Here is a 27,407-nt window from a genome sequence, read left to right as displayed (position 1 = left end):
TGCTACCTTTGGTTTTTTTTTTTTCTGTTTTGCTGATGTGCCTGAATGTTTTATTATTTTTCTTTTTTCTTACTTTTTGTATGTCTGTTTTCGAAAGTGATCTGTCAATCCCCCTGCATCAACAAATTAAGGATTTGGAGCTTTCTTGGTCATTGCATGTCATGATTTGATGTCTTGGCTCACTTCAGCTGGCTGGCTATGTGCATGGCAACTGAGCACTGAGGATGCGGATGCTGCTGGCTGTGTTTCCTTAAAATAACATGCTTGAAAAAGTCATGCATTTGGTTATAGGGACTAATTTAAAATAGATTTCAATGGTTTTCTATTCTTTCTTTTGGAGGACCATATCATTCACTGGTTTAGCTGACAATCTAACTGTACGTGATCTTGGTGTCTAACAACGATGAGGTACTATTTTTCAATTTTGCAGTGTTTCATTCTACTGCATGGATACAACATTAGTGCATTTTGAAAAGTATTGAATACATAGTTCTTTGATGTTGTTAGTTTTATTCTTTTTTGTTGTTGCTTCAGAAATATTGCACCAAGGACATACTGAATGTATAATTATCTACATAGTTCAAAAATGAAATAATGCAGCCATATAGCCATAAAGAAGAGCAATCCTTTCTCTACAGAAGTGCCTTTAACCACTGTCACCAGCTATATACTGGTTGTTGCAAAATATCTCCAGCATATTTTCAGCATTCTCATTCTTCCCTGTATCCTGCACATGCATGTTCCGAAAGATTTGGCAAAACATGTTTTCCATTAATTCTTTACCCCTTGCCAATTTTTCCACTATCTGAAAATTATTAGTCAAACTATAGCCTTTAGTTAATGCCTCACTACAATTTATGCAAGCCCATATTACTACATTGTTTTTGTTTCCTTGTCAAATCATTTATTCATTCATTCAGGATGTCATTATAACTAAACTTCTCACTTTTCAGAATGATGCTGTACATTCAAAACAACAAACCAGCAAATATTTTATATATGTCAATAGTTTTATATTAGTATTTCCTACTACAAATCTGTTGCCAAAGCAACACATGGTTGCAAGACTGCTCATTGTACAACATTTTATCTTGAGCAGGTTAAAACTTAACCCCCTCTGCAGTTCTAAGTAAAGTCCATGATTTTTTGGTCAAAGATATCCCATAATTTAAGAGAAGTTAATCATCGGACTTGTCATAAAATATGAGACAAAAGGTGACTCATATTTTTCAAAGAGAGACACAAAGTTGAACATAAAGATGGGTTAAACACACTCTTGACAGATGCAGCATTAAATCAATGTTTGTAACTATAATTATTTATGAGCCAAATTCCCAAAGGTATTTTTGGGTGCTTCACGTGTGCAAATCTTAGTTTCTCCTTCTATTTCTGAACATAGACATAAAGGCTGATCTGCTCCTAAAATAGGTTTATTGCTCTGAAATAGCATGTCTATGGGGACACAGTTTCCCCACATGTAAATTTGGTAATACGCATGCATTTACAGAGAAATCTGCCTGTATTTGTACCTATTTATGGAAATTATAGCCAGGAGCAAGTAGCTTTTAATTATGTTAAAATTTGATGGTAATTCTGATGCAGGGGCTAGTACAATAAATTTGTTTAGATTACATGTAATATTTTTACAATTCAATGCATATTTATTTTCTCAGTGACATGCATCATTCTTCTATCTTTCACAATCTGCATCATTACTTTTTGACTTGGAAAAAGAAAAATCTTTGCATTAGAACTCATGGCTAACTGCTGTCAGAGCCGTTTTTCAATTGCATCAACTATAAGCCAAGATGTTTGATCTTATGATGCTAATTAGTTGCGAACATCAAGAACTTTTGGAATTGCTCAAATTAGAGGGACTCTCCTGAGTTTAGTGGTGGGATTGTCAAGGCATGGTACATAAGTGGTTTCCTGCTCTGATGGTGAATGAAGTGGTCACTTTCCATAGCCTTGCATATCGCAACATGCATGTGTAAAGTGGTTCACACATTTTTGCAGATCATAGAGCCACTTCAGGGGAAACTTTTAAGGTACCCTAAAAAAATTCAAACTCTAATATAATATTGTCATACATGTGTTTTACTGGTCTTTCAGTTACACTGCAAAGCAGTGCTGGGGCTCTACAGGTTTAGAAAAACTGATACTCATGTAAAAATATAGAATATGAAACACAGTTGTGATGTAAATGGTTAAACACATGAAAAGATAAGTAACTGCCTGTAAGCATTTAAGAAGCTACAATAAGCCAAATATTGCATACTGTCATTAGTGGAAAAAACAGGCCCACCTTTTAGACCAAAATGATATTTTTATGTTTCCACATAAATCTAAAACTGAGAACTCACAAACTAAGATTAAATGTGCCTTTTCCTTCTGCAGGCAAACTATGTCTATAATGCCTTCAGCATATTAAGTTTAAATGTCAGGTTCAGTTATCTCAGACTTTTTAATTCCTAAGCTAGAGTGTGTCTTGATATCTTGTTACTATGACAGCAGGCAACTATGAGTCATCATGTGAAGCACTGAATCATGGGGTTATTTTGTTAGTCTTTACTTTGATTATATTTATAGTTTCATTCCATGTTTTTTAAATATGTTATTTTTGCTTTGAAAAAATGCACGTTTATGTGCCGAAAAGCACCAAAAAAAAACAAATTATGTTGTAAACCTTATGCACGTCTTTAACTTGTACATGTTGCACACTGGGATGTTGTGAAATGCAAAGTAAGAACTTTTTTTTAAATCTTAAATTACATAGTGAGTGACAGAGAAAACAAACATGTCAGCCATGTGCACCACTTTCCTTTTACTACATGCACCGAGAAGTGCTTTTGACAGCACTTATTATGCTACATTTCACCACCTACTGAGAAAGAGGCAACTCTTTCCTGCTGGTTTGAAATCTGACTGTTATCATTTCCTTTTCTTATTTATCAGTTTGAACCGTCCTACATTTGCTCTTGACCTTCTCTCTTTGGATCTTTGTCCATCCTCTTTTGTACAACTGATATGCAAGAGATGGAAACAAAGCATAGATGTCAGGAAAGAGGTGTAAGAATCCAGGATGGCTTTTAGGGATCATTACATCATTTTGTCTAACTGGATGGATGAAGTAGTGAAAAATGGAGGAAGAAAAAATTAACATCTGAAATAGACAATTACAGTCCTTGCTTTAATTTTACTGCTTATCGGTAATGCACTGGGTAATTTCTAGATAGGTGCTCATAAATAGCGCCAAAGGATAAACATGGCGAAATAAACAATTACCTGTAAAACCACTACATTACCTTTAGTTTTTCCAAATTCATTTTGTGTATAAGGAGGTGCTTCATTTGCTCCGTTGTTCATGCACCTTGTCATTTTTTATTTAGCATTTAATTGATATTACAACTTGGAGTCAATCTGAAAATTTGTAACATTACACAAGTATGTAACAATGAAACAGCAAAATTGCTTAAATCTAAAATAAATAAATGCTAACAATTGTGCAGCACAATGTTAAATTGTTTATTTTCGTTCAAAACATCATTACATGTAGTTTAGCAAAGATCTGACTGACATGTAAACTGTCTAAAATTGTTAGACATTTTCAACTTTTTATTGATTATTTTAAAAATTTAACATTTGAAACAAAACATGTTCAGATGCTACTTAACCATTAAATCAAGAAGGGAAACCATTTAACTGCACAATTTGGTAAACTACACTAAAATATTGCTGAAACAACAAGAAAAACAAATCCTTCCAGAATTATATCATACCTTTTCATAATTATCTACTGTATACAACAGTATATGTCCGTGTACATGTACCTTTATAACGTTTTATTCCTAATCTTTAAGGTCCATTTAGTTGAGGAACACACGATTGCCACCAGTAGCAACTTTAACTATTCTGTAAGCATCTTCCACAAAGTTTAGGAGTGAATCATAGTTAGATGAGAAAAATGTAAATTCATCCCAAAGGTGTTCAAGAAGGTTGAGGTCAGAACTCTGTACAGGCCAGTCAGGTTTCTCCAAACCAAACTTTATTCACCCGCAGCCATGAAAGTGATTGGAACATCAGAATTCATTAATTTGGTGCTGTGACCCAATACTTTTGGCAAGTTCAAGTCTGATGAAACATTATCCAGTGGATGTGTTAGTATTACCTTGTTTTGTAAAGTTAGTCTATATTGTTATTGTGAGTCCAGGATAGCAAGAAGAGTGCTGCAAACTTCACTCCATGTATCTATATTTGACTTTAATTTAAAGGTATAAAAGAAAGTATTTCTTGAGTTGCTGACCTTTTGTGTTGATGGAGTCGGCTAATAAGGTTTCTGACCTGGCTGACAGCACTCTGTTACATGGGTAATGATAAGACCACGAACGCCTGTGGCATAGTTTTGGGTACTTGGTGGAAAAACAAAACTGTGACAGACAAAATATGAACAAGTTGTGAGCACGGTAAGAATATTGCAACTGCTAATTAATAGCTGTGAATAGTGCTGAAGCCAACATCTGCTTCCTATTCTTAATAAATCTGGAATGAGTTTAAACATCTTTATTTCAGTCTTTTTTTTTTTCTGCCTAAATGTCATATTAAGGTTTTCGCGAGACCTACCTAGAGTCTGAGCCTGAATCTGATAGAGAATCTGTGGAGGGAACTAAGGATTAGGGTGAAGTCAACAAGGTCTTCCAAACTCAACTTATCAACAAAAAAATTTTCAAAATACCAGTGGAAACATGTTAAACATTGGTCAACAATTTTAAGAATTTAATTGCTGTAATGCCAGTAAAGATGTCCTTATAATTTTGAGATTAATTGCAATATACTGTATTTCTATTTAGGTTAATCAAACATAGGCAAGTGCTTATTTCATTACCTTCGTCATGATTATTCATTATTAAACTGAACATTTATTTACACCATGAGTTGAACAGCATTTCAACCACTTATTTTCTTAACATCAAGAAGTTAAACACTAATTTTGATGTCTTGCTCCCTTTTTCTTGCAAATTGTATTCAGAAAATACTTTGGCACACTTTTTCTTAAATTAAGCATCCCATATCCCTGATTAAATTTAAGGTGATCAAAGAGAGTCACACTCAGACACCTTTCTGAATATTATGCTCAAACAGAAGAGCATTTTATGTAGTTGTCTAGTATATAGTTTAATAAGCCAAAAAAAAAAAAAAGCAATTGCCTGTTTCACCCAGGTGGTGAAATCCAGAAAGACCTTTGCAGCTGAACAGTGATAGCAACACCAGTGAAGGCATGTTTTATACTTAGATGTCTCACTGCAGGCATAAGACATTTAAATTTGTTTAATATTGACAGTCACCCTTCAGGATACTTACAGTTTAAAGCTACTTTAAAGCCTTTAGTCACACATGGTCTTAACTGTAAACTCAAAGATCTGTTGTTTCTACTATGTGCTTATAGGAAAACATATTTTATTACATGTAGGAGTGAATATTAAAAGAACATCACTTGGTAATATTACTGATATTGTGTTGCATTTAGTGTTTGCATTTTATTACCATAATAGCTTATGTCTCGCATTTCAGTTACCATGTGGAGCTATACATGCATATAGAAGGGAGAATTATAAAAATTTTGACTAAGAAAATATTCATATAACAGCCTTCTGTCAATAATTACATATAAATCATGAGCTCCAAATGCGCACAAAAGAATAGCCAATGCAAAATTTGAATGTACTGCATAATCCAACAGACAACGTGACAGCATCCAAACTCTTGCCTTTTCCACTGAGATGTTGAAAAAGCTTGCTGAATTTCATTAGGATGTAGTAATATAATCCACACATAAAGAATCACAATCTTTAGATTGAATTTGCTGGTAAGATTAATACCTACATCCTGAAAACCTCTGTTGCAAGTAGATGTGATGGACATGTTTATCGTGTCTTTTAAACTGATTAAGCTGTTAAGATAAAAAATTAGTAAAGAGGCTGGAGACACCTCTTTCCAATGCAAAATAAAACAAGCAGAAGCAAAAGTCAGATGATGAGGGTGATTATTAAAATGGATATGATAATATGATAGTTGGTCTCAGAGATGCTTCTGCATGGCTAAGCACTTGTTTGCTGATTTGATGAATAGAGGTTGGAAAACAGGTCTGCTGATAAAGATATAGGAGCTAGAAACTACTGAGCAGAAATGGGGGGAAGCCATGAGCCAAGGTGAGCAGGGAGAGAAAGATCCAGGTAGGTATTTTGAGGATAACTGGGGGATAGTGAAGTCAAGCTGGTGAAAAGTGATTTCACACTCAAAAACAGGGTTAGAAAGTGTACAGTGAAATTCAAACAACAAATAAAAGTTTGAATTGGATGAACTGGCAGCTGAGTGTACAGTCTGGCAGCAGGGTAGAGATTAAGGTCTGTACAAATGGAGAAGGGGTTTGGAAATGTGAAGCAACCTGCAGCTTCACAGTTAATGAAGAACTCTGATCTCTGATCCTGATCCATTTCTGGTCTTTAAGCACAATACAGTCACTCTCATACAGAGTTGAGAAGAACATTCTCCAACAGATAGATAGAGAAAAAGGGAGGTAGAGGGAGAGCAAAAGCAAAAGCCAACAGCTCTGCAGAATACCCGTAGAAAACATACATTTAAATGAGCTGTTTAGGAAGAGACATACCATTTAATTAGTGTAAACCTTCCCTGTTCTATATAAGCTAGGATTACCGAAATTAGTTCTATTTGCTAAATAGATGAGTTCTATTTGCCAAAATAATGAGAGAAAATGTTGATCAGAATGTTTTTTATATATCCTGTCATGATGTGTTGGGGGAATGACCCAAGTCCAAATTGTAATTGGCAAAAATTAAATGCGTAAAATACATTAATAGTTATAAAATACAAATGGAGGAGTAGGAAGAGGCAATCAGTGTGGAGAGAGGAAAAAATGGGTATGGTAACAGAACAAACCAGTGGAGAACAATAAGAACCAGAGAGCTTGAGTACAGAGGCAGTGGTGGAAAAATGACAAGCAAACCAAAAGACTATTCAGAAGAGATTTGGAGCAGCTGTGACAGAAAGAATGAAGAGCAGCTGAAGGAGGAAGGCTAATAAACATAATATAATATATAAATATAAAGAATTCTAAATACTCAAAGGACACTAGAATAAACTAGGAAGCTAAACACAAAGAATGAAGTAATAAGAAAAACACCTAACAGTAATAAGCATAGGAAAAAGAACAAAAGAAAGCAACACCTAAAGAACATAATAAACTGCAAGGAAAAGGTAAAATACACACACAAGAGAAAATCAAAACTCATCTCAGGATCTCAGGACCACAGCATATACAATTTCTTTGTATTTGGTAGCATCGCCTTTAAACTGTATAACGTTGGTTAAACATTTTGAGTATCCTTCCACAAACTTCTCACAATAGCTTGCTGAGACTTTGGCCTATTGCTCCTGACAGCACTGGTGTAACTGAATCAGGTTTGTAGGCCCACCCTGCTCAGACACGTTTTAGACTCTGCGTGCACATTTTCTGTAGGGTTGATATCAGGGCTTTATGATGACCACTCCAAAACATTGATGTTGTTGTCCTTTTGTCCATTTTAGAGACTCATTTGTGCCCAAACATTAACTTGCTGGCTGATGTCTTGAGATGCTTATTGCTGGACCCTGCCGTACTGTTAATACTTGCATATTATTGTTTGAATAGATAGGCACGGCACCATCATGCATTTGGAAATATTACTGAAGTATGAAGCAGACTTGTGAAGCTCCAGAGTTTCTTCCTAATATCTTAACTGATTTCTTTAGATTTTTCCATGATTTCACACATAGAAGTGTTTAAGGTGATGAGATGCTGTTATTTCACAACACTTATTCAGAAGCCATGACCTCATCAGCTCGGCTTTCCAAAATTGTTTAATAGCAACTTTATTTTAGTGTAGGTAAACTCTGTACATATATAACTTTGAAGAAAGTATAGTTTTGAGTTGTGTATGTGAACAGCAGCATATTAACTATATGAGGAAAATTGTAGAAAGATGAAAATTAGATAAATATAAATGAAAAAAAACAAATTTATGTAGGTGCAAGAATTTGAGTGTGATACAAAACTCAAAAATATTTGTGACAACCTAATTTTGATTTCAATATTGACCAAATTGATTTTATAATACTTTTTCCATAATAAAACACTCCTAAAATATACATTTCCAACCAATTTCCTTAAAGTATTAATTAGTATTTGAACATATGAATGTTTGTTTAGTGCTGCGTACTACTCCCAAGTCAGTGGCTCTGACTGCCCAATTTACTTTAGGTAAATATTTGTAGAGAGCATTCAAAACTTGAACATTGTTTTATTTATTTTGTCTTTTTTTTCACAAAAACAGTATTTTTTTCACAAAACCAGCTGCCAGAGAGATGATTTCTTCCCCCAGGCTGTTTCTCTGATAAACACTTAACAATTCTAGAACAACACCGTGCATACTTGGACTGATCTCACATTATCTTCTCTATAAAGTCACTTGTGTCTTTATGCACATTTTAAAGATATTTTATATTTTTTTATTTCCATTTATATTGGAAAAAAAATCTTTACTTAGAGCAAAATGTACTGGAAACAAATTCCTTGTTTGTGTGCACAAACTTGGCAATAAAGCTGAATCTGATTCTTTTAAGTTTGCATGTCTGCTTGCAATAATGACCTGATAGCAAATGTCACATGTGTATGTTTTCATTTTCCAACCCTAATTATATAAGTTTTCATATGTAAAATGTGGTTATTATAAGTGACAAATAAGATTAACAACACAAGAACTCTGTAAAATGTTGAGTTCTACAGAATTATATTTAGGACTTCTTGGAGGTCAGTATTTGCTATTACATCTTGTTTATTACTTTGTCAAAATGCATAATTCAGGCATGTGTTTTTTTAAAGGCAAACATTTACATGCAATATTTTCAGAGCTTTAAAATTCCAGTAAACTAATCATGTGTCAGAAGCTCCTATTCAAAATCAGGCAACCTTGATGCTAGCAATACCCTATGCCCTTTCACTTTTTGAATAAATCATGAAAATGTAATTTGTTTGCTTTGCATTTCTTTCTGTCACAACGTTTGACAAGTTTCAAACATCACATATATTTACTTTATTGCATGTAAATAAATTGATGTATCAACTGGTGTATTTTGCCTGTAATGTAGCAGTTATGACAACTGTTTGGGTATTTTTTATATTCACTCATTATCTAGGTTTCCAGTCAATTTTAGCGAAGATGTCTTTTCTTCTCGGAAAAAATTATTAAATATTGCACTTGAATTGAAAAGTCAGGCTTGACAGCATGTGTTAAAGATGTTTGACCACGGTTTTTGTTGTGCAACAAGGTTAAGTGCTTGTAAGATGTATGTGCTAATGAATTCCTGTCTTGTTGAATTGGCTCACCATAACAGATTTGAAAGCAAACAAGAAAGGGACATTATTTTCCGCTTTTGATAGCCAATCAGCTTTTGCAATTGCAGAAAGTCATGGTATTGCCCCCATGGAGAGCAAATGCGGCTCTATGTCTAGGTTGATAGGAAACATATTGTAAATAGTGTTTACGTTGTGGTTTATTGACATCCTGGGTAGTAATAAATGTGACAGGAGGACAGTAATGAAATAGAGGCAATTAGATAAAGAGAAAACACAAGGGCAAAATGCAAACAGAAAGGTCAAAGACGAAAACAGGAAGTTATTTTTGTATTCTTTTGAGTTCAACTGTGCATTCTAACTTAGGCTCACAAGATTTAAAATAATTAACAATAGAGACAGTATTGTCAATTTACTTTATTTTAACTGTGAACTATCAGGTACCTTTCAGTCTTTATTTCATTCAGTTTTTAGTTCCGTTTATATTTGTGGTGCAAGTTCACTACAAATGTCATCTTGAGACACTTCACAACAATAAATGTACATTTATATCTAAATATTTAGAATCAAATTAAGACAGATTCAGTATAAATCAACCAATTTTTTTTCAGTTCATACCATTGAGATAGTGAGATTTAGATTCAATCAAATAGTCTTAAACTCTATTTATCATTAGTACAGCCAAATTCAGTTGATTACATAAGACTAGTTGCAAGAAATCTCCAATCTTGCATAAGTACAAAGACCCCTTTGAACTATTGTGATAGACCAAGACAAATTAGTGACTAAATTTGAAGCGGAAGTAAAATGGGACATAATTTTCAAAATATTCTTCAAATGGAAATTTGAATTATGTGGTCAACATATGTATTCTGTCCCACCAAGTCCAAACAAGCTTTTATAACAGCTGCAAGTCTTCTGGAGTTTGTCTCTACCAGGGTTGCACATCTGGAGACAGAAATATTTTATCCATTATTCTTTGTAAAATAGTTTGAGCTCAGTCAGAATCAATGGTGAGTGACTGTGAACATTCATTTTCATATCTCACCCTACATTTTCAATTGGATTTAGGCTTAGACTTTGCCTATGCCAAAACCATCCCACTTTAGCTATGGATGTATGTTTCGAGACACTTTCCTTGTGGAAGGTTAACCGCCATTCCAGATTCAAGTCTTTTTTGCAGATTCTAGCAGATTTTCTTCCAGGATTTATTTCCATCTATCTTCTCATCAGTTCTAACCAGTTGCCCTTTACCTGCTGAAGAACAAAATCCACACAGCATGAATCTGTCACCCTTATGTATCAGGTATTATTTTATCAGCTAACACTGTACTGAACTTCTCAACAACTTTATCCCTGACCTGTCTGTTTTGTTCCTTCATCTTCATGAAGCTGTTTGTTCATTGATGCCCTGAACAAACCTTAAAAAAGCTGTAATTATTCTCACGTGGAATTACCTTTCGATGAACTGTATTAATCAATGAGGTGACTTCTGAAGACAGTTTAGTTGCACTAGATTTTCTTTAGAGATATCAGAGTAGGGGGCGATGATTAAAAATGCATGCCACTCTTCTAAGATTTCTATTTGAAAATCATTTTGAAATCCATGAATAATTTTCTGACAACTTCACAATTGTGTGCTGCTTTCTGTTGGTTTAATAAAAGAAATGATCAAATTATGGGGTTTGTAAAAACGTTCAAGGATATTTATAACATTTGTAAGAAACTGTAGATAGATAGACGGATGGACGGACAGACAGATTCCTTTCTGAAGATTCCCTTAGGGAAATTAAAATTCCAGCATCAACATAGTACAAACAGAGAGAAAGAAAAATACAAAAAACTCCAAAGGGAGAGGTATTGCATATTATTACTGCCCTTGTTAACTGCAAACACAAAATCAAGATCAGGCTACTATCACCACTGGTACTGCCCTACCCATCCTTTGTTCTCCTGTTACACATCCTCCACCCTAGAGAGGAGTTGTAAAGTCTGAGGGCTTTGAAGGACTTGTTAAGTCTACAGGTCCTTCTCAAAATATTAGCATATTGTGATAAAGTTAATTATTTTCCATAATGTCATGATGAAAATTTAATATTCATATATTTTAGATTCATTGCACACTAACTGAAATATTTCAGGTCTTTTATTGTCTTAATACGGATGATTGTGGCATACAGCTCATGAAAACCCAAAATTCCTATCTCACAAAATTAGCATATTTCATCCGACCAATAAAAGAAAAGTGTTTTTAATACAAAAAACGTCAACCTTCAAATAATCATGTACAGTTATGCACTCAATACTTGGTCGGGAATCCTTTTGCAGAAATGACTGCTTCAATGCGGCGTGGTATGGAGGCAATCAGCCTGTGGCACTGCTGAGGTCTTATGGAGGCCCAGGATGCTTCGATAGCGGCCTTTAGCTCATCCAGAGTGTTGGGTCTTGAATCTCTCAACGTTCTCTTCACAATATCCCACAGATTCTCTATGGGGTTCAGGTCAGGAGAGTTGGCAGGCCAATTGAGCACAGTGATACCATGGTCAGTAAACCATTTACCAGTGGTTTTGGCACTGTGAGCAGGTGCCAGGTCGTGCTGAAAAATGAAATCTTCATCTCCATAAAGCTTTTCAGCAGATGGAAGCATGAAGTGCTCCAAAATCTCCTGATAGCTAACTGCATTGACCCTGCCCTTGATAAAACACAGTGGATCAACACCAGCAGCTGACACGGCACCCCAGACCATCACTGACTGTGGGTACTTGACACTGGACTTCTGGCATTTTGGCATTTTCTTCTCCCCAGTCTTCCTCCAGATTCTGGCACCTTGATTTCCGAATGACATGCAGAATTTGCTTTCATCCGAAAAAAGTACTTTGGACCACTGAGCAACAGTCCAGTGCTGCTTCTCTGTAGCCCAGGTCAGGCGCTTCTGCCGCTGTTTCTGGTTCAAAAGTGGCTGGACCTGGGGAATGCGGCACCTGCAGCCCATTTCCTGCACACGCCTGTGCACGGTGGCTCTGGATGTTTCTACTCCAGACTCAGTCCACTGCTTCCGCAGGTCCCCCAAGGTCTGGAATCGGCCCTTCTCCACAATCTTCCTCAGGGTCCGGTCACCTCTTCTCGTTGTGCAGCGTTTTCTGCCACACTTTTTCCTTCCCACAGACTTCCCACTGAGGTGCCTTGATACAGCACTCTGGGAACAGCCTATTCGTTCAGAAATTTCTTTCTGTGTCTTACCCTCTTGCTTGAGGGTGTCAATAGTGGCCTTCTGGACAGCAGTCAGGTCGGCAGTCTTACCCATGATTGGGGTTTTGAGTGATGAACCTGGCTGGGAGTTTTAAAGGCCTCAGGAATCTTTTGCAGGTGTTTAGAGTTAACTCGTTGATTCAGATGATTAGGTTCATAACTCGTTTAGAGACCCTTTTAATGATATGCTAATTTTGTGAGATAGTAATTTTGGGTTTTCATGAGCTGTATGCCAAAATCATCCGTATTAAGACAATAAAAGACCTGAAATATTTCAGTTAGTGTGCAATGAATCTAAAATATATGAATGTTAAATTTTCATCATGACATTATGGAAAATAATGAACTTTATCACAATATGCTAATATTTTGAGAAGGACCTGTATTGGTCTTGCAAGAGTCTTTTACTGAACAAGCTCCTATGTTTTCTGATGACGGTGTGCACAGGGGGACTTCCATCGAGCATAATATCTAGGAGTGTGTTCATATTTCTCTTCTCTGCCATCGCCATCAGGGAGTCCAGTTTCAGGCCAATTCTTTAAAGGGGCTTTGGGCTTTTAGGTCAATATAGATACGTGTAAATGCTTTTCAACAAACTGTTGGAGTAACACTAAGAGGGGGATTATCTAGAATTCCAGATTCACAACAATAGTCTGTAGATTTTGTAAGGAAAAACACCTGACATACTCTTGCATTGCTGTTTTCTTTTCATTACTCAACCACCCTATCTCTTGACATTTTCAGTTCCAGTGAAAGGTTTACATACACATTCATCATCAGCATGAATTTTATATTAATTTGGGGCTTTTAATGTTTTCTTTAAACCATTTATTTTTTGAGTGAAATGATCAGCCAACAATTTCAATTACTTTAAAAACAAAAACTAGGTGCATAACATTAAATTTACTCTGGATTTTTAAATCCAGAAAGGATACAAATTTTACACAGGTTAAATTATACACAACATCCCACAAACATTAATATTTGGCAAGGCAAGTTTACTTTTATAGCACCATTCAGACAAGACAATTCAAAGTGCTGTACCAGATAAAGACATAAGACAAGAAAACACACATAAAAATTACATTGCAGTGGTGTACTAAAGGAAAATAAAGAAAAGTTGGACTACAGACTGAAATTAATGATTTTTCAGTTAATATTTAAATAGAACAGTCAAATGAAACCAAACAAATGGGTTTTTAACATTGATTTAAAATTTCAGTTTCATGTTTCATGTTTGCAGTTTTATGGCAGTTTGTTCCAGATTAACGGAACATAAAAACTTAATGCTGCTTCTCCATGTTTTATGCTGATTCTGGGGATGCAGAGTAGACTTGAACCAGAAGACCTGTGTGGTCTGAAAGGTTGATACAACAACATCAAAACTTAATGCAACTTGGTGATAAGCAATTAATGGATTTATAAACTAGCAGTGTTTTAAAGTCTCTTATCATAGGTACAGTGAGCCAGTGTAAAGACTTTAGAACTGAGATGATGTGCTCCTACTTTCTTAGTTTTAGTGAGGACGTAGGCAGCAGCATTCTGGATCAGCTGCAGCTGTCTGATTGACTTTTTATGTAGACCTGAGAAGGCACTGTTTCAGTAATCAATTAATCTAAAACTAAATGTATGGAAGAGTTTTCCAAGATTCGGCTGGGACATTAGTCCTTTAATCCTGGAAATGTTCTACAGGTGATAGAAAGCCGATTTTGTTGTTATCTTTATGTACCTCGGAAGGTTAAGGTCTCTACACCCAGATTTCCTGCCTGATCAGTGGTTTCTAGCAGTAGTAACTGAAGCTGTGTGCTGACTCTTGATTGCTCTTCCTTTGGTCCAAAGAATATTACTTCAGTTTTGTTTTTTATTCAGCTGAAGAAAATTATTGCATATCAATTGATTTGTTCTAAGCATCTACCCAGCGCTTGAATGGGTTCATAGTCACCTGGTGACAATGTAATGTAGAGCTGTATCTCATCTGCATAGTTATGGTAACTTATCTTGTTTGTTATAATTTAGATAACTATCCCAAATCATTTTACTATCTGCAGAGAAACCCCATACCTTTTGTAGGCGTTAACAAGATCCTTCCCTAATTCTGGGAAGATATTTGACCAACTCCTCTTATTAGAAATGATCAAGTTCATGTTATTTGGTTGGTTTCCTGCCTAGGACCTGGTGTTTAAATATAGTCAGTAGCCCTTTGGGTTGTGTTTGTACTCACTACAAAAACCTAATGAATGATGTGGCCACCACCATGCTTGACAGTTGGTAGAGTGTGTTCAGGTTTGAAAGCCTCAGTTTGACTCCCTCAGACATTCATTTTGTGTTTGTGAAGCTGTTTTTTGTGTCACATCATACAATTTCTCCAGAAAGAATGTGATTGTCCATGTGTACAGATGTAAATTTAAGTCCTGCTTAAAAGTTTCCATTTTGGAGTAGAACCTTTTTTTTGTTTTTTTAGCTGGATCCCTCTGAGTCAATATTGATGATAAATTGGCCTTACTGTGGACAGTTTTCTTTTCAAGGTTGAACCTTGTTCGTTGGTAGGTTTTCCTTGAACATGGTAACAAACTTTCTTTCATCTAAATGTTTGGGTTAAATGGTTTAAATCTGAATGCAGTTAAATTTCCATTATCATTTAACCTTCAGGACAGAACAGTTCAAATAAATTCTTATAAGCACAAAATGAATCTAACATTCATGCCCATGATAACGTCTGAACTGTCTCTTACAAAGAGTTAGTATAAAACATAAAATAAAAAAAATATTTCCCACAAAAATTCTCTTAGACAGTGCAAAAGACAATCCCTAATAAGAGTGGGGTTATTTTAGAATATTATATTGTTCAGATTTACATCTAGGAACCTTGTTTTTAAACAAAAAAAACACAGCCTTCGTGAGCATATGTTTATTCACTCTCACTATCTCCACACAAACTAATTTCTTGGAGTTGCTCCTCAACTGCAGATACAGCCAACGCACAGCTGTTATAGCTAACTGTGGCACTTCAGAAGTCTCTTCGGAGTGAATCGCTGTTTTGACAAATAGATTCAGGAGTCACTGCAGCTGATGAAGCACCTAATCATCCTTTACCCTCATTACTGAAACACTGTGCAGAATGCAGTAGTTTTAAACGTCAAATTAAGGCAGAGCTATACATTTCTGTCACTGCAGGCTAAATCTAAACTAATAATCATATCATTGTTTTCTCTCCCTCCCCAACCTCTGGCTTGTCATGCACTGCTAATATGGACATCCACGCAGGCTCAGGTCAGTGCCATTCATTGTGTACATATTCTCTGCTTTAGCTAATGAGGTCAAAATGCATGGCAGATCTGTGGAATTCACCCGTACTGCTGTCTCCTTGGTCCTTTGGTTACAAGTTTGAAAATGAGTTTGAAGGAACAGTTCGCACCAAATCCATTTGGATAATATTTTATCTTCATTTTACCTTTACTTACACTACTTCATAACATTTGTTCCTCATTGTATTCTAAATTGCTAGTTTGGATTTTGAGAGTGAGCTCAAAGAAATTGAGCTAGGATGTACCACTTGTATTGCTTATCAAAGAACATGGATTCCAGAACATTTTAAAAGAGAACAAAAGAGCAGAGGATAGACACACACGTGGTGCAGATGAATATAACTGATTGCCAGTTCTACTTTATTCTGTAAATGTAACCTTTGATGTACTCTGAGGGAAACCCAGCTCTTTTCTCTGCGTTTTGCTCATTCTTTGTAATTCACCAGCTTTATTTTGTGTAGGGTTTTATTTAAAGGGTTGTTCGGGCAACATCATTATAATGTGCAAAATTTGGAAATATGTAAAATGTAGAAAACAAATGTTTGAAAGTAAAAATACAAAAAAAAACAAGCATAAGGCAGCTTAGAACGCAATCAACAGTTACCGAAGATTGATGGTGTTATATTTGATGCATAACACACTGGACACCTAAGTCAAAAGACATGATACCAAATCATCCAGCTTGAACTTGGGTTTATAAAAAGAAAATGAATATGGTTATCAGTCCACTAAGGAGGAGGAAGTCAGGAGTGTTGTCTGGGTGCAGTACCTTATAGACTTATATAAACGGCATCCTATGAGCCAATGAGTTAGTCTGTAACTCACCACAGTGGGGAATGAAAATAAATGTAATTCAAAATAAAAAAAATCATAGCATTCAGTTAAAGTTGTAATTTCTATTCCAGTTCTCACCAGCATTGTAAAACTGATGTCCATGTGTCAGAACTTCTATTTCCCCAAAAACCTGCATCACTAGATAATCTTTATATCAGGGAGCCATGCAGTGATTATGCAAATCCGACCTTATTGGTCTGGCTGTTGACGTCTTTCCTAGCCATGGCATTAACTGTGTTGTGTCATCATCCAACAGATTCTGGTTGTTCCTTGATGTTTCCATCTGTGGGAAAACAAATGATAACAAGTTTATTGTTGTCAGATGAGAAGAAATCCGTCCTTTTACCATTTACGTCCATGGAGCTCACTTACAATTCCTGCATAGATCATTTTTGTTGCAAAAGTGCTTGCTGCATTCCTTTTTCTGTCTTGCAACAGATCCATTCAGCATATTCCCTTTAAAATGCTTTTTTTGTCAGGAAAACAATCAATTATATTATTGCTGTGACAGATTTATAGATATGGCAGACATTTTGTCATCCTCCATATATGGCAGTTTGAGGGAGCATTACTTGGGGTTTGTTTTTTGTTTCTGAAAATATTGTTTAAAGTTTACTTATACCTATTTAAAAATATGGAAAAGCTTATTTGTGTTTCATGCTTTCCAAATGTTTATCTTTAGCCATTTTCCAAAGAGCTATTTCTCAAAATACAGACTTTAGTGGTCGGTAAATAGTGTTTATAGTAAGAAACGTGACTCACAGTTCAGTTTCTTTTTTTTTTTTAACAGTTTTTTCTGAACTGTCTATCTGCAGTAGTTGTGGAGAAAGTGGGAGCAGGGAAGTTGCCTGTTTTCCCAGCAGGGCCATCTGCAGGGACAGATGGGAGATGATGACGGTGTGTAATAGGCATCTGTGTGGCCCGCAGGGAAGGGAATACTCGACACTCATTCCCACTCTCTAGTCTGAGCACACAAACATTCAAACACACACATTTACTGACATGCATTAAAGCTTGTCATAGCTTTTCCCAAAAACTGTCCTCAAGAGCATACAGTTTACTGTGGCAGAGAGTTACATAGATTGAGAGCAAACATGTGTTTTTACAGGATTGTGCCGGCTGCTCCCTCACATACATACACGTGCCAGATTCATCGGCTGAGTGGAAAGAAGTAAATGAGCTCGAAATCGGGCCAATTACATTTTTGGCCGGAGGGGCTGTTGCCATGGTCATTGCCATTTCACACACTCCATGCTGTTTTTTTCATGTCTTACATAGGTTCCCTTCAGTGTGGACAAAATAGTTTTTAATCCCTGTCTTGCTGCTGCAGGATATTAAGAATGCATTGCTCAGATGCTCTTTTTCTAGAGTGCTTTTCTAGTCTTCTTACTTCTGTGTCTCAAAACATATTTGCATTCTTTCAGTATTTCTTTACACTCATGCATACTTTACACGCATATTCTTTTATTTGTAGAGTAGTCTTAACTGCACATGTGGCATCAGTATAGTGTAGGTCAGTTTTAGGAAGATGCACATGGTTTCCCTGCAGATGTCTCCCACGGAGTAGAAAAAAGACCACTGACTGAATGGTGCACAGATGGCATAAACAACTTCAAAACACAGAAAACAGAAATAAAATTGGCAAGAGCTACACATTTAAAAAAAAACAAAAGAAAAATGTGAAGTTAAAAATGATAAAGGCTATGTTTTAATCATGGTAAAATATCCATCCATTTTGTATACCTGCTTAATCCTCGCTTAATCATTGTCATGCATGCACGGATAGAACTCCCAAACCCCATGCAGAAAGGGTCTCAGCTGAGATGCAAATCTGGGACCTTCTCTCTGCAAGCCAGTAGTGCTAACAAAACATGCCACCATACAATACATACATATAATAATAATAATAAATGAAAATGAGGACATTATATAATTATAATAACTATAATAATAAAATGTTAAATAAAACTATAATACATTTTTATTAGTTTCTGAACTAAAAACTAACCAATAACTAATGAATAATTTATTAATAATTTTATAAACAACAGAATACAGCATCTCTTTAGTACAGAGCAATCTCTGAATAAACATTTAATCCATCCTAACAGACATTTTGTATCTTCAAAATGTTAATGTCCAAAACCAATTTCTCTATTGACTTTGGTTACATTTACATTTTATTCATTTTACACAAAAAAGGCATTAATTATACACAGACTTTATATAGGGATTCAATTCTGAAGGATTAATGAAACAGTAAATAATAAAAGGTTTTAAAATAATGCATTAAGACTTAAACCTGTAACCTTTCAATCACAGCCTTCCACTCCAACTCTTAGCTTTCCTTCATGAATTTGAATGACATAGAAAAAAGGCTCTTAGAATAGTAAGCTCATTCTTTTGGTAGAGAGAAACAGTCCCTGTTAAAATCAGGAGCCTTTAATTTATCATTATTTTGCTAAACATCCTTGAAAGTCATGTTGAATATTTTCTGCTCATAATGCATAGAGCAGTGACATAAGTGGATACCTTGTATGTTTATATTTTCATGTGAGCTGATTTGTATACATGTTTTTAAATGCTGCACCTTTGGTTCTATATTTTCACTTATTTATCCTTTATTCTGCTCTCAAATCTGTGTTTTTTCTGTGTCTCTGTTTCCTCATGTATGCATTTAGGTGTACGAGGCGGTGCCATGCAACAGGGAGTGCAGCCAGTATGAATGGCGTATAGAGCCCTGGTCCATTTGCACCATCAACACTGTGGATGACCTGCCAGCCTGCGGAGAGGGAGTCCAGAGCCGCAAGATCAGGTCAGTGTGCGAGTTAGGTTTGGCAGCCTGTTTACCTTTCTTTGGCAGCACACAACAGGAGGAGCAAGATTGGCAACAGCACTGTAGCACACTAACTCACTTGTCATTCACACTTGCAGCACTGAGGGGATATGGTCACACCAAGCAAGTGCTTCACAATACATTTTGATAGCTAGTTTGCAGTTTCTTTGCCTTTTTGTGGCACTTAAATACCAACTGAGAACTGAATCAAACTATACTGTGAAGAATAGACAGTGTTATTATGGCTGCTAAAATGAACTGAACTGACTTTGAGGACATTTAACTTACCTGAGAAGAAGAACTAAAAATCAACCACCTATTATGCCTTGGTAAAAATATTTATTCCCCTTAAACGCAATTTTTCACATCATAATCACAGACCTCTGTATTTTATTGGTATTCCATGTAATAGACCAAGACAAAGTGCATTTGTGAATTGTGAAGTGGAATGAAAATCATAAATACTTTTGAAAATGTATCACAAATAAAAATCTGAAAACTACTGCGAGCATCTCTATTCACCTTGAGTCAGAGTGAGTCAATACTTTTTAGATGTTGTTATCCATTCTTCTTTGCAAAATACCTCAAGCTCAGTCACTGGATGAGGAGCATCTGTGAACAACAATTTTCAAGCCTTGCCACATATTCTCAATTAAATTAAGGTCTGGAATTTGACTAGGCCTTTCCAACCAGTAAAAAAAAATTACTTTGTTTTGTGTTTGCCTGTACAAAATGACACCAAAACATTTTCAGGTGTGCACTGTGTGGGATATATTATTTCTGTCTTTTATGTGGGGAAAAATAAAGAAATAAACCTTTTGACCCCATGCTTCAATGTTAACCAGAAGAAAAGGTGGCACAAGCTCAAAGGACTGATATAAACCTAACACTTAAAATAAGCCTAACTTCAAATTTTAGTGATCTAGTCTGTGTCAGAAATTTTCAGATGAGTCTGCAAATTCCAAGTGGGACTGAGTTTTGACAGTCCCTAAAGACTTGTTATAAAGCTGCTTCTGGTGTTTTTTTTTCTAGGTGTGTGATGAAGGGAACATTGAGTGGGGAGGATGGCAGCGTGGACGTCAATCTGTGTGATCAGGAGGAAATGCCTCCCAGGGCCCAGGTTTGCTATTTAGCCTGTCCTAATGACTGTGTTGTGGCACCCTGGGGAGCATGGAGCAACTGCCCTCCGGTAAGAGACAAATATTGTTTATTTTCCTTCGTCTGAAACATTGTGTACCAAAGTAGGAAGTTAAGACAGTGATTTTTACAAACACACCTTGCTATCACTATGTGACAAACAAATGAATAAATATTGATCAGCAAAGGTGCTCGAAATGACAAAAATAGACTATACAATAAAACTGTTGATAAAACAGTACATAAATTATTATAATACAGTTTAAATAAAAAGGGCAATGGGTGCAAATAAAGGAATAGTAGTATCTTTGTTGTATATCTTGAGCCGTGTGTTTATTAAACAAAAACTATATTGCCAAAAGTATTTGCTCATCCGTCTTCACACATAAGAAATTGAGTGATCACATGTTTAATCCATAAGGTTTGTATATGATGTTGGCTCACCCTTTGCAGCAATGAAGCTTTAGTTGTTCTGCTAAGGCTTTTCAAAAAGTTTAGGAATGTGTTTAAGGGAGTTGGCCATTCTTACAGAAGCACATTTGTGACATCAGACCCTAATTTTGGACAGCCTCTCCTCTAGTTTTTCCCAAAAATGTTCTCTCTGGTTGAAGTCAGAACTCTGTGAAGGCCCTTCAGGTTCTTCTAAACCGGTGTATTTCAACCCTGGTCATCAGAGCCCACAGTCCGGCATGTTTTAGAGACAGCACACCTGATTCAGACGAATGCTTTATCTCCTCAGCATGCCATCAAGTTCTGCAAAAGCAGCAAAATAATTTAATTCAGGTTTGTGGCCGGCCCAACACACCTAAAACAAGCAGGACAGTGGACCTTGAGGACCAGGATTATGAAGCCCTGTTCCAAACCAAACTCACTCATTCATGCTTTTATAGATTTTTTTTGTTCAGTGGTACAAAGTCATGTTGGAAAAGGACGTTGCCATCTCCAAAATGTTCCCACATAGTTGAGAGCATTAAATCATCCAAAATGTCTTAGTATCCTGAATTATTAAGAGATCCTTTCACAGGAACTTGAACTGTGTTCAAGCTCAGCTCCTGAAAAACAGGCCTGCACAATAACCCTAAGCACAAACCTGAGCTCCAAACCTTTCACTTGGCACAATCCAAAAAGGAAGTGCCGTTCTCCTGCCAACTGCCAAATCTAGACTTGTCCATGGATTTCCAGACAGAGTGGCATGATTCATAAATCCAGACAAGTATCTATACTGCTCTAGAATCTAGTGGTGACTGTCTTTATACCACTGCATCTGATGCTTTGGATTGTATATGGTGATGTAAAGTTTAGGTGCAGCTGCTAGCCTTTGGAAACCCATCTATTGAAGTTCTCAAGGCATGACTGTTGACATAATCTTAAGCTAATATGAAGTTTGGAGATCTGTAGCTTTTCACTGTGCAGAGGGTTTGCAACCTCTGCACACTATGTGCCTTAGCATCAATAGACTCTGTAACTTTACATGGCCCATCGCGTCATGCCGGAGTTGCTGTCATTCCAAATCACTCTGTTATAATACCATGAAGAGTTGATTGTGGAATATTTAATTGCAAGGAAAGTTCACTACAGGACTTATTGCGCAGATGGTATCCTATCATGTTACAACGCTGAATTTAACTGAGCTCCTGAGAGCGAACCGTTCTTTTACTGTCAGGTGTATGTGTGCTTTCAAGGAACACTTGTTAATTTAACTTACACATGTGTTATATTTCAACCACATTTCAAACACATTATTACTATCTCCACATAATTTTTGGTGGAAATAAATTTGTGTTTCCATTCGCTACTGAAAGTTAGGCTTCAGGCTTTAACACAATACAAAATGTTCCTCAGTGTTGTAGCCACAGGCTAGAGGTTACACGGCCATGTAGTATTGTTATAGGTTTTCTGTCAGGAATAGCAGTTCACTGAACTGGAACATTGGACTTAGAGAAAGAACAGAATAAAGGGAGAAGAACAAGAGAGATCACTTAATTAATCTGTGAGGGTTTTTTATTCTGGCAGACATGTTATCTCATTCAGACTTTCATTCTGCAACCTTTAGCCAAACTACAAGACATGATAAATATGCTGAAATATAATTACCCCAATGCAGTTTCCACCAGATGGAAAATAATGTTGGATTAATTATAGTTATTAAAACCTGGTCATGGAGGAATAGGTATTAACTGGTCTGTTAGTTTTTTCAGCTAGATTTGATCTAGGTACAGCTTAAATGGGTTTTTTGGTTCCATCCTTTGGGTTAAAGTTGGTTTTACTTTAGGCAGCAGAAATAAGAGATACTCAAACAAAAGTTTGAGTATCTCAATAAAGTCAGTAAAAGTACGGGAAAATAAAGATAAGGGAGAATAAAGAGTAAATCAGACTTAGGTTTTTACTGTTGTAATTTTCTTTGTTTTTCTTTCTGATTCTTGATTAAAAAAACTAAAAATAATGTTACTACAAACTTGTTCAGTGTGCAGTTTAAAAAGACAAAAGGTCAGACTATAATTAGTTGGAATACTTTCAACTTAATGGCAAGTTTTAAAATCAAAACAATAAAATGAACAATCTGTTCCATTTCCATTTGTTATTTAAAATTTGAAGCCAGAAAATACTGTTAATGTTCTGAGATTTATAACTGCTTTTCCCCAGCTTGAGTCATTCCTTTAACTCAGTTGCAAAACTGAACAAGAAGTTGAAGAAGTAAACATAAAGTGTTTATATCTCTGACCCACTTCTTCTATTAAAGCTTACTATGTGTGTTTGTCATATGATGGCTCATATTTAACCTCTTGTCTGAGGTTTTTCATAACTGATGAGCTGAAACATTTGACACTGAATGAGAACTTTAAAAGTACAAACACACATTCACTGTTGGGTATTGTTAAACAAAAATTATGGTTTCTTTACATTGAGCCTGAACTTTGTTATTAAAAAAATAATTGTGCACAGAAATTAAATGTGCACAACTTTATGAAAATCTATGGTATGAGACCTGCAGCAGCTTTCACAATTATTGGGTCTTCTTGTAAAGAAAAGTCTTAACGTAAATAGTTGTCATGGATACTTAACATGCAGCTCTTCATTACCATTCTCTTCAGTGTACTTAGTGATGAGATCATCTCTGGTACTCATCCAGCTTTGCTTGTCACAGTTTCAGATGTTTTAAGCTTTGTATTTATTTCTTTGAGTGTAGATATTGAACATTTTTGATGAGTACATATTGGCCATTTCCTGACTTATGAAGATTAACACATCCCTTCCTTGCTCGAATAACATGCTGTTTTGTCTTCTGTTTTGAAGAGTAGCTGACGTGACACAAGTGTATCATTGTTATACCCTAGTAAAACAGAAACTCATAGATTACTAATTAAAAACTCCAAGATGCCAAGAATACATTTAAGATATATTCATTTTAGAAGTTGTTGTTAAAAATGTTAAGCTATCAGTTTAAAGCTATTTGGCTGCCAGAGGTTTTGTTTATGGTTAAGGTATAGTATGCTGTGTAAGAAGACATATTCATTAGGAAAAGAAAATTCTGAATATATAACTATAATGCTGAATGCAATATCAACAACAAATATTTACAGTTAGATAAAGACAGAAAATATGTACATGTGCCCATACACAGATTATAATGGTAAAATTGTATCTTTTATTTGTAGCTGTATTAAATTTGGCACATAAGTGGCTTTAATTTGTCTTGTTCATATCAGTTCTTAGGGTAAAAAATAATCAAAACGTGGTACCAATTTTGTAATGGCTGAGAACAGATTTGATTTGAGACACCATCTTAGTGAACATTGCAAGCTATATCATATATTCGGAAAATAAATGTGTGAGTAAACAGTGTAAACATAAACAGAACAATGACTCTGGCTGATTTATGAGCCTCTCACAGAAGTATTCTCATTAACAGCTGACAATGACTGAGGTGCATGTAGCCGTGCATCAGGTGCAGAGGGACAGATACAGTTTGGTTGAAAGACTTTTATCTCTTTCTCCTTTAAACAGAAGCTCAGATTCGATCCACATATCCTCTTCCTCTGGCCAAGGACTTTCATATTTAATATGACTTTAATTTATCCTACCATGCTACTGCTGAAGGTAGGCCTTTGCTCTGCTATGACAATTGTTCTCTAAGTAATTACCCTCACATTCTTCTGGCTTCAAAGGTCTCAGATACTGAGATTTAAATAAATACTTCAGTATCAGTATCAGTGAATTTGTATCACCATTAAATGCATATTAAAGCTTTGGAACATATTTATTGTAAAAGCTGATTATGATAACTGCTATTTGTTTTAATAATTATGGGATAATATTGCACCATTATTGTCAGATTCTGCCATTTTGGGTTCTGGTTTGTGTTTTTGTTCTGTGGGGTTTTGATAGTTTATTTTTCTTATTTATTCTTGTGTTCTTGTGTGTGCTTTATTTCAGTATCATTAGTTGTTTGGGTTTATTTACTTTTCAGTTAGGTATTCCTCTATGTCTTCAGGTTACTTTGTTAGTTCTTATTTTCCAGATTTTTATATCTTAGGTTGTTATAGTTTTCTTAGATCTGTTTCCCAGGGTTTGTTATTTAATCCCTTCCCCCATTGTTTAGTTATGTAATCAATTTCACATGTTCCTCAGCCTCCCTGCATACCTGCATACAGTCCACACCTGACTCTAATTCCTGCTGATTGCCTGCCTCTCATTCCTTTGTTCCACACTCACTTCCCTCAGTTTAAAAGCTCATTGTTTTCCCATTACCAGTTGCTGGTTCCTCCCGTTCACTACTCACTTGTGTTCTGCAAGTATTATGGTTGTTGGAAGATTCATGTAAGTTTTGGATAACTCTTGTAAGTTTTTTGGGAACTACTCATGTAAAGCTTTTTTTGAAGCCCTTTGATTAAAGAAATAAGCTTTTTCTCATCATGCTGCTGCCCAGTGCTTGTCTGCATTTTGGTCCTCTACAGCCACAGATCGTGACAATTATGAGATATTACCGAAAATTATACTTGAATTCTATTTGGTTCTACTATGTAAAATGTAATTCAATTCCAATCAGCTTTATCCAATTAATTAGATTTAAATACAGTCCTATAACAAATTTTCTCATTTTGTCCAATAAAGATTTAGTTCTTCATTAAGAAATGTTCACACAGTGTTGTTGTCTAATCTCATTATTGTGATGGTTTATCAGGGTCCTGGGTGGGACATGGGGAAACATACTGGCAATAGTGGCAGTGTGTTCATGATCTGGTGCCTACAAACACCAGCAGAACTTGCTCTTGTACTTTGGCTGTGAGCACATCATACCCCTATCCTGCTGGTAGTGCTTTGGTTGGAATAGGTGTGGCTGCTTTGCACATCATGTCCCTGCACCAATCTTACTATAACCAATTAAACTGCCCTTTATTAACTTTTTAAGACGCAAGCAAGTGCTTGTTCTCATCATGGTCAGGCCTTATGGATGATAGGAAGAAAGAAGGCTGGTCGAGATTTTGCACAAAATAATCTTTCATCGGTTTTGTCTCATGTCAATGATTAGTGATTGTAAAAACTGACGTGCCTTTTGCCGAACTCAATTTCTCATTTTTAACATCAAGTAATGGCTTTAATCTTGCCACTCCTCCATAAAGACCAGCTCTATGGAGTGTGCGGTTTATTGTGATCCTATGGACAGAAACTCTAGTCTCTGCTGTTGAACTCTGCAACTCCTTTAGGGATACCCTTGGTCTCTGTGCTGCCTCTCTGATTAATGCCCTCATTGCCCGGTCTGTGAGGTTTGGCGCACACCCCACTCTTGGCAGATTTGTTGTGGTACCATGTACTTTCCATTTAAAGATGATTGATTTTGATGGTGCTCGGGGGGGGGGCATCAAAGATTTGGATATTTTTTTAACGCCACCCTAACTTGTGATTTTTAACATGTTTGTCCCTGATTTTTTGGAGAGCTCCTTGGTGTTCATGGTGTGATGCCTCTGGTTTAGTTGTGTTGCAGTCTCTGGGGCCTTTCAGAAAGGTATGTTTATACTGACAGATCATGTGACACTTAGACAACACACAGGTGGACTTCGTTTTACTAATTATGTGAATTTTAAAGATAATTGGTTGTACCAGAACTTTTTAGGGGCATTGTAGCAATGGGGGTTGATACTTATGCATATGCCAGATTTTAGTTTTTACTTTTTTAAATTATTTGTCACACATATTTTTTATCATTTCATTTTACCAACTTAGACTATTTTTTGCACTTTAGAAAAGATAAAAAAAAAAAAAACTTTTAAATTACAGGTTGAAACGTACCAAGATTATTATACCTTTTCATGGGCCAACACTGAATATATTTACTTGACTTTATAGCAACATTTTTAAATATGTTCTAATAGATTTTCTCTGAAATGTTTTTTTAAGAGCATTCAAATTATTCTCACAACACCAAACCAATAAATTAACATGAATTATACAGTGTCCTTAAAATACGTCTTCTTCAAAAGCCATAAATTCCTCCTTGAGAATGGCAACAGGAAAATATACAGTACAGACCAAAAGTTTGGACACACCTTCTCATTCAAAGAGTTTTCTTTATTTTCATGACTATGAATATTGTAGCTTCACACTGAAGGCATCAAAACTATGAATTAACACATGTGGAATT

General features: G+C 35.8%; 1 protein-coding gene across 4 annotated transcripts in view; it reads left to right on the top strand.

The window, feature by feature from the left end:
• The window catches only part of thsd7ba (thrombospondin, type I, domain containing 7Ba), a 356,829-nt gene that overhangs the window by 282,210 nt on the left and 47,212 nt on the right, over positions 1–27,407 (top strand). For 3 of the 4 annotated variants that reach the window (XM_047371185.1, XM_047371187.1, XM_047371184.1), the window contains exons 17-19: positions 15,920–15,925; positions 19,476–19,609; positions 20,663–20,819. In XM_047371185.1, the coding sequence (XP_047227141.1) occupies positions 15,920–15,925; positions 19,476–19,609; positions 20,663–20,819 (297 nt within the window). The remainder of the gene's footprint in view (positions 1–15,919; positions 15,926–19,475; positions 19,610–20,662; positions 20,820–27,407) is intronic. The other variant, XM_047371186.1, reaches the window with a different exon arrangement.

Source organism: Girardinichthys multiradiatus, chromosome 7 (genome assembly GCF_021462225.1).
Source record: "Girardinichthys multiradiatus isolate DD_20200921_A chromosome 7, DD_fGirMul_XY1, whole genome shotgun sequence".
In the NCBI taxonomy this organism is placed as follows: domain Eukaryota; kingdom Metazoa; phylum Chordata; class Actinopteri; order Cyprinodontiformes; family Goodeidae; genus Girardinichthys; species Girardinichthys multiradiatus.
This window is presented reverse-complemented; position numbering and strand designations above follow the sequence as displayed.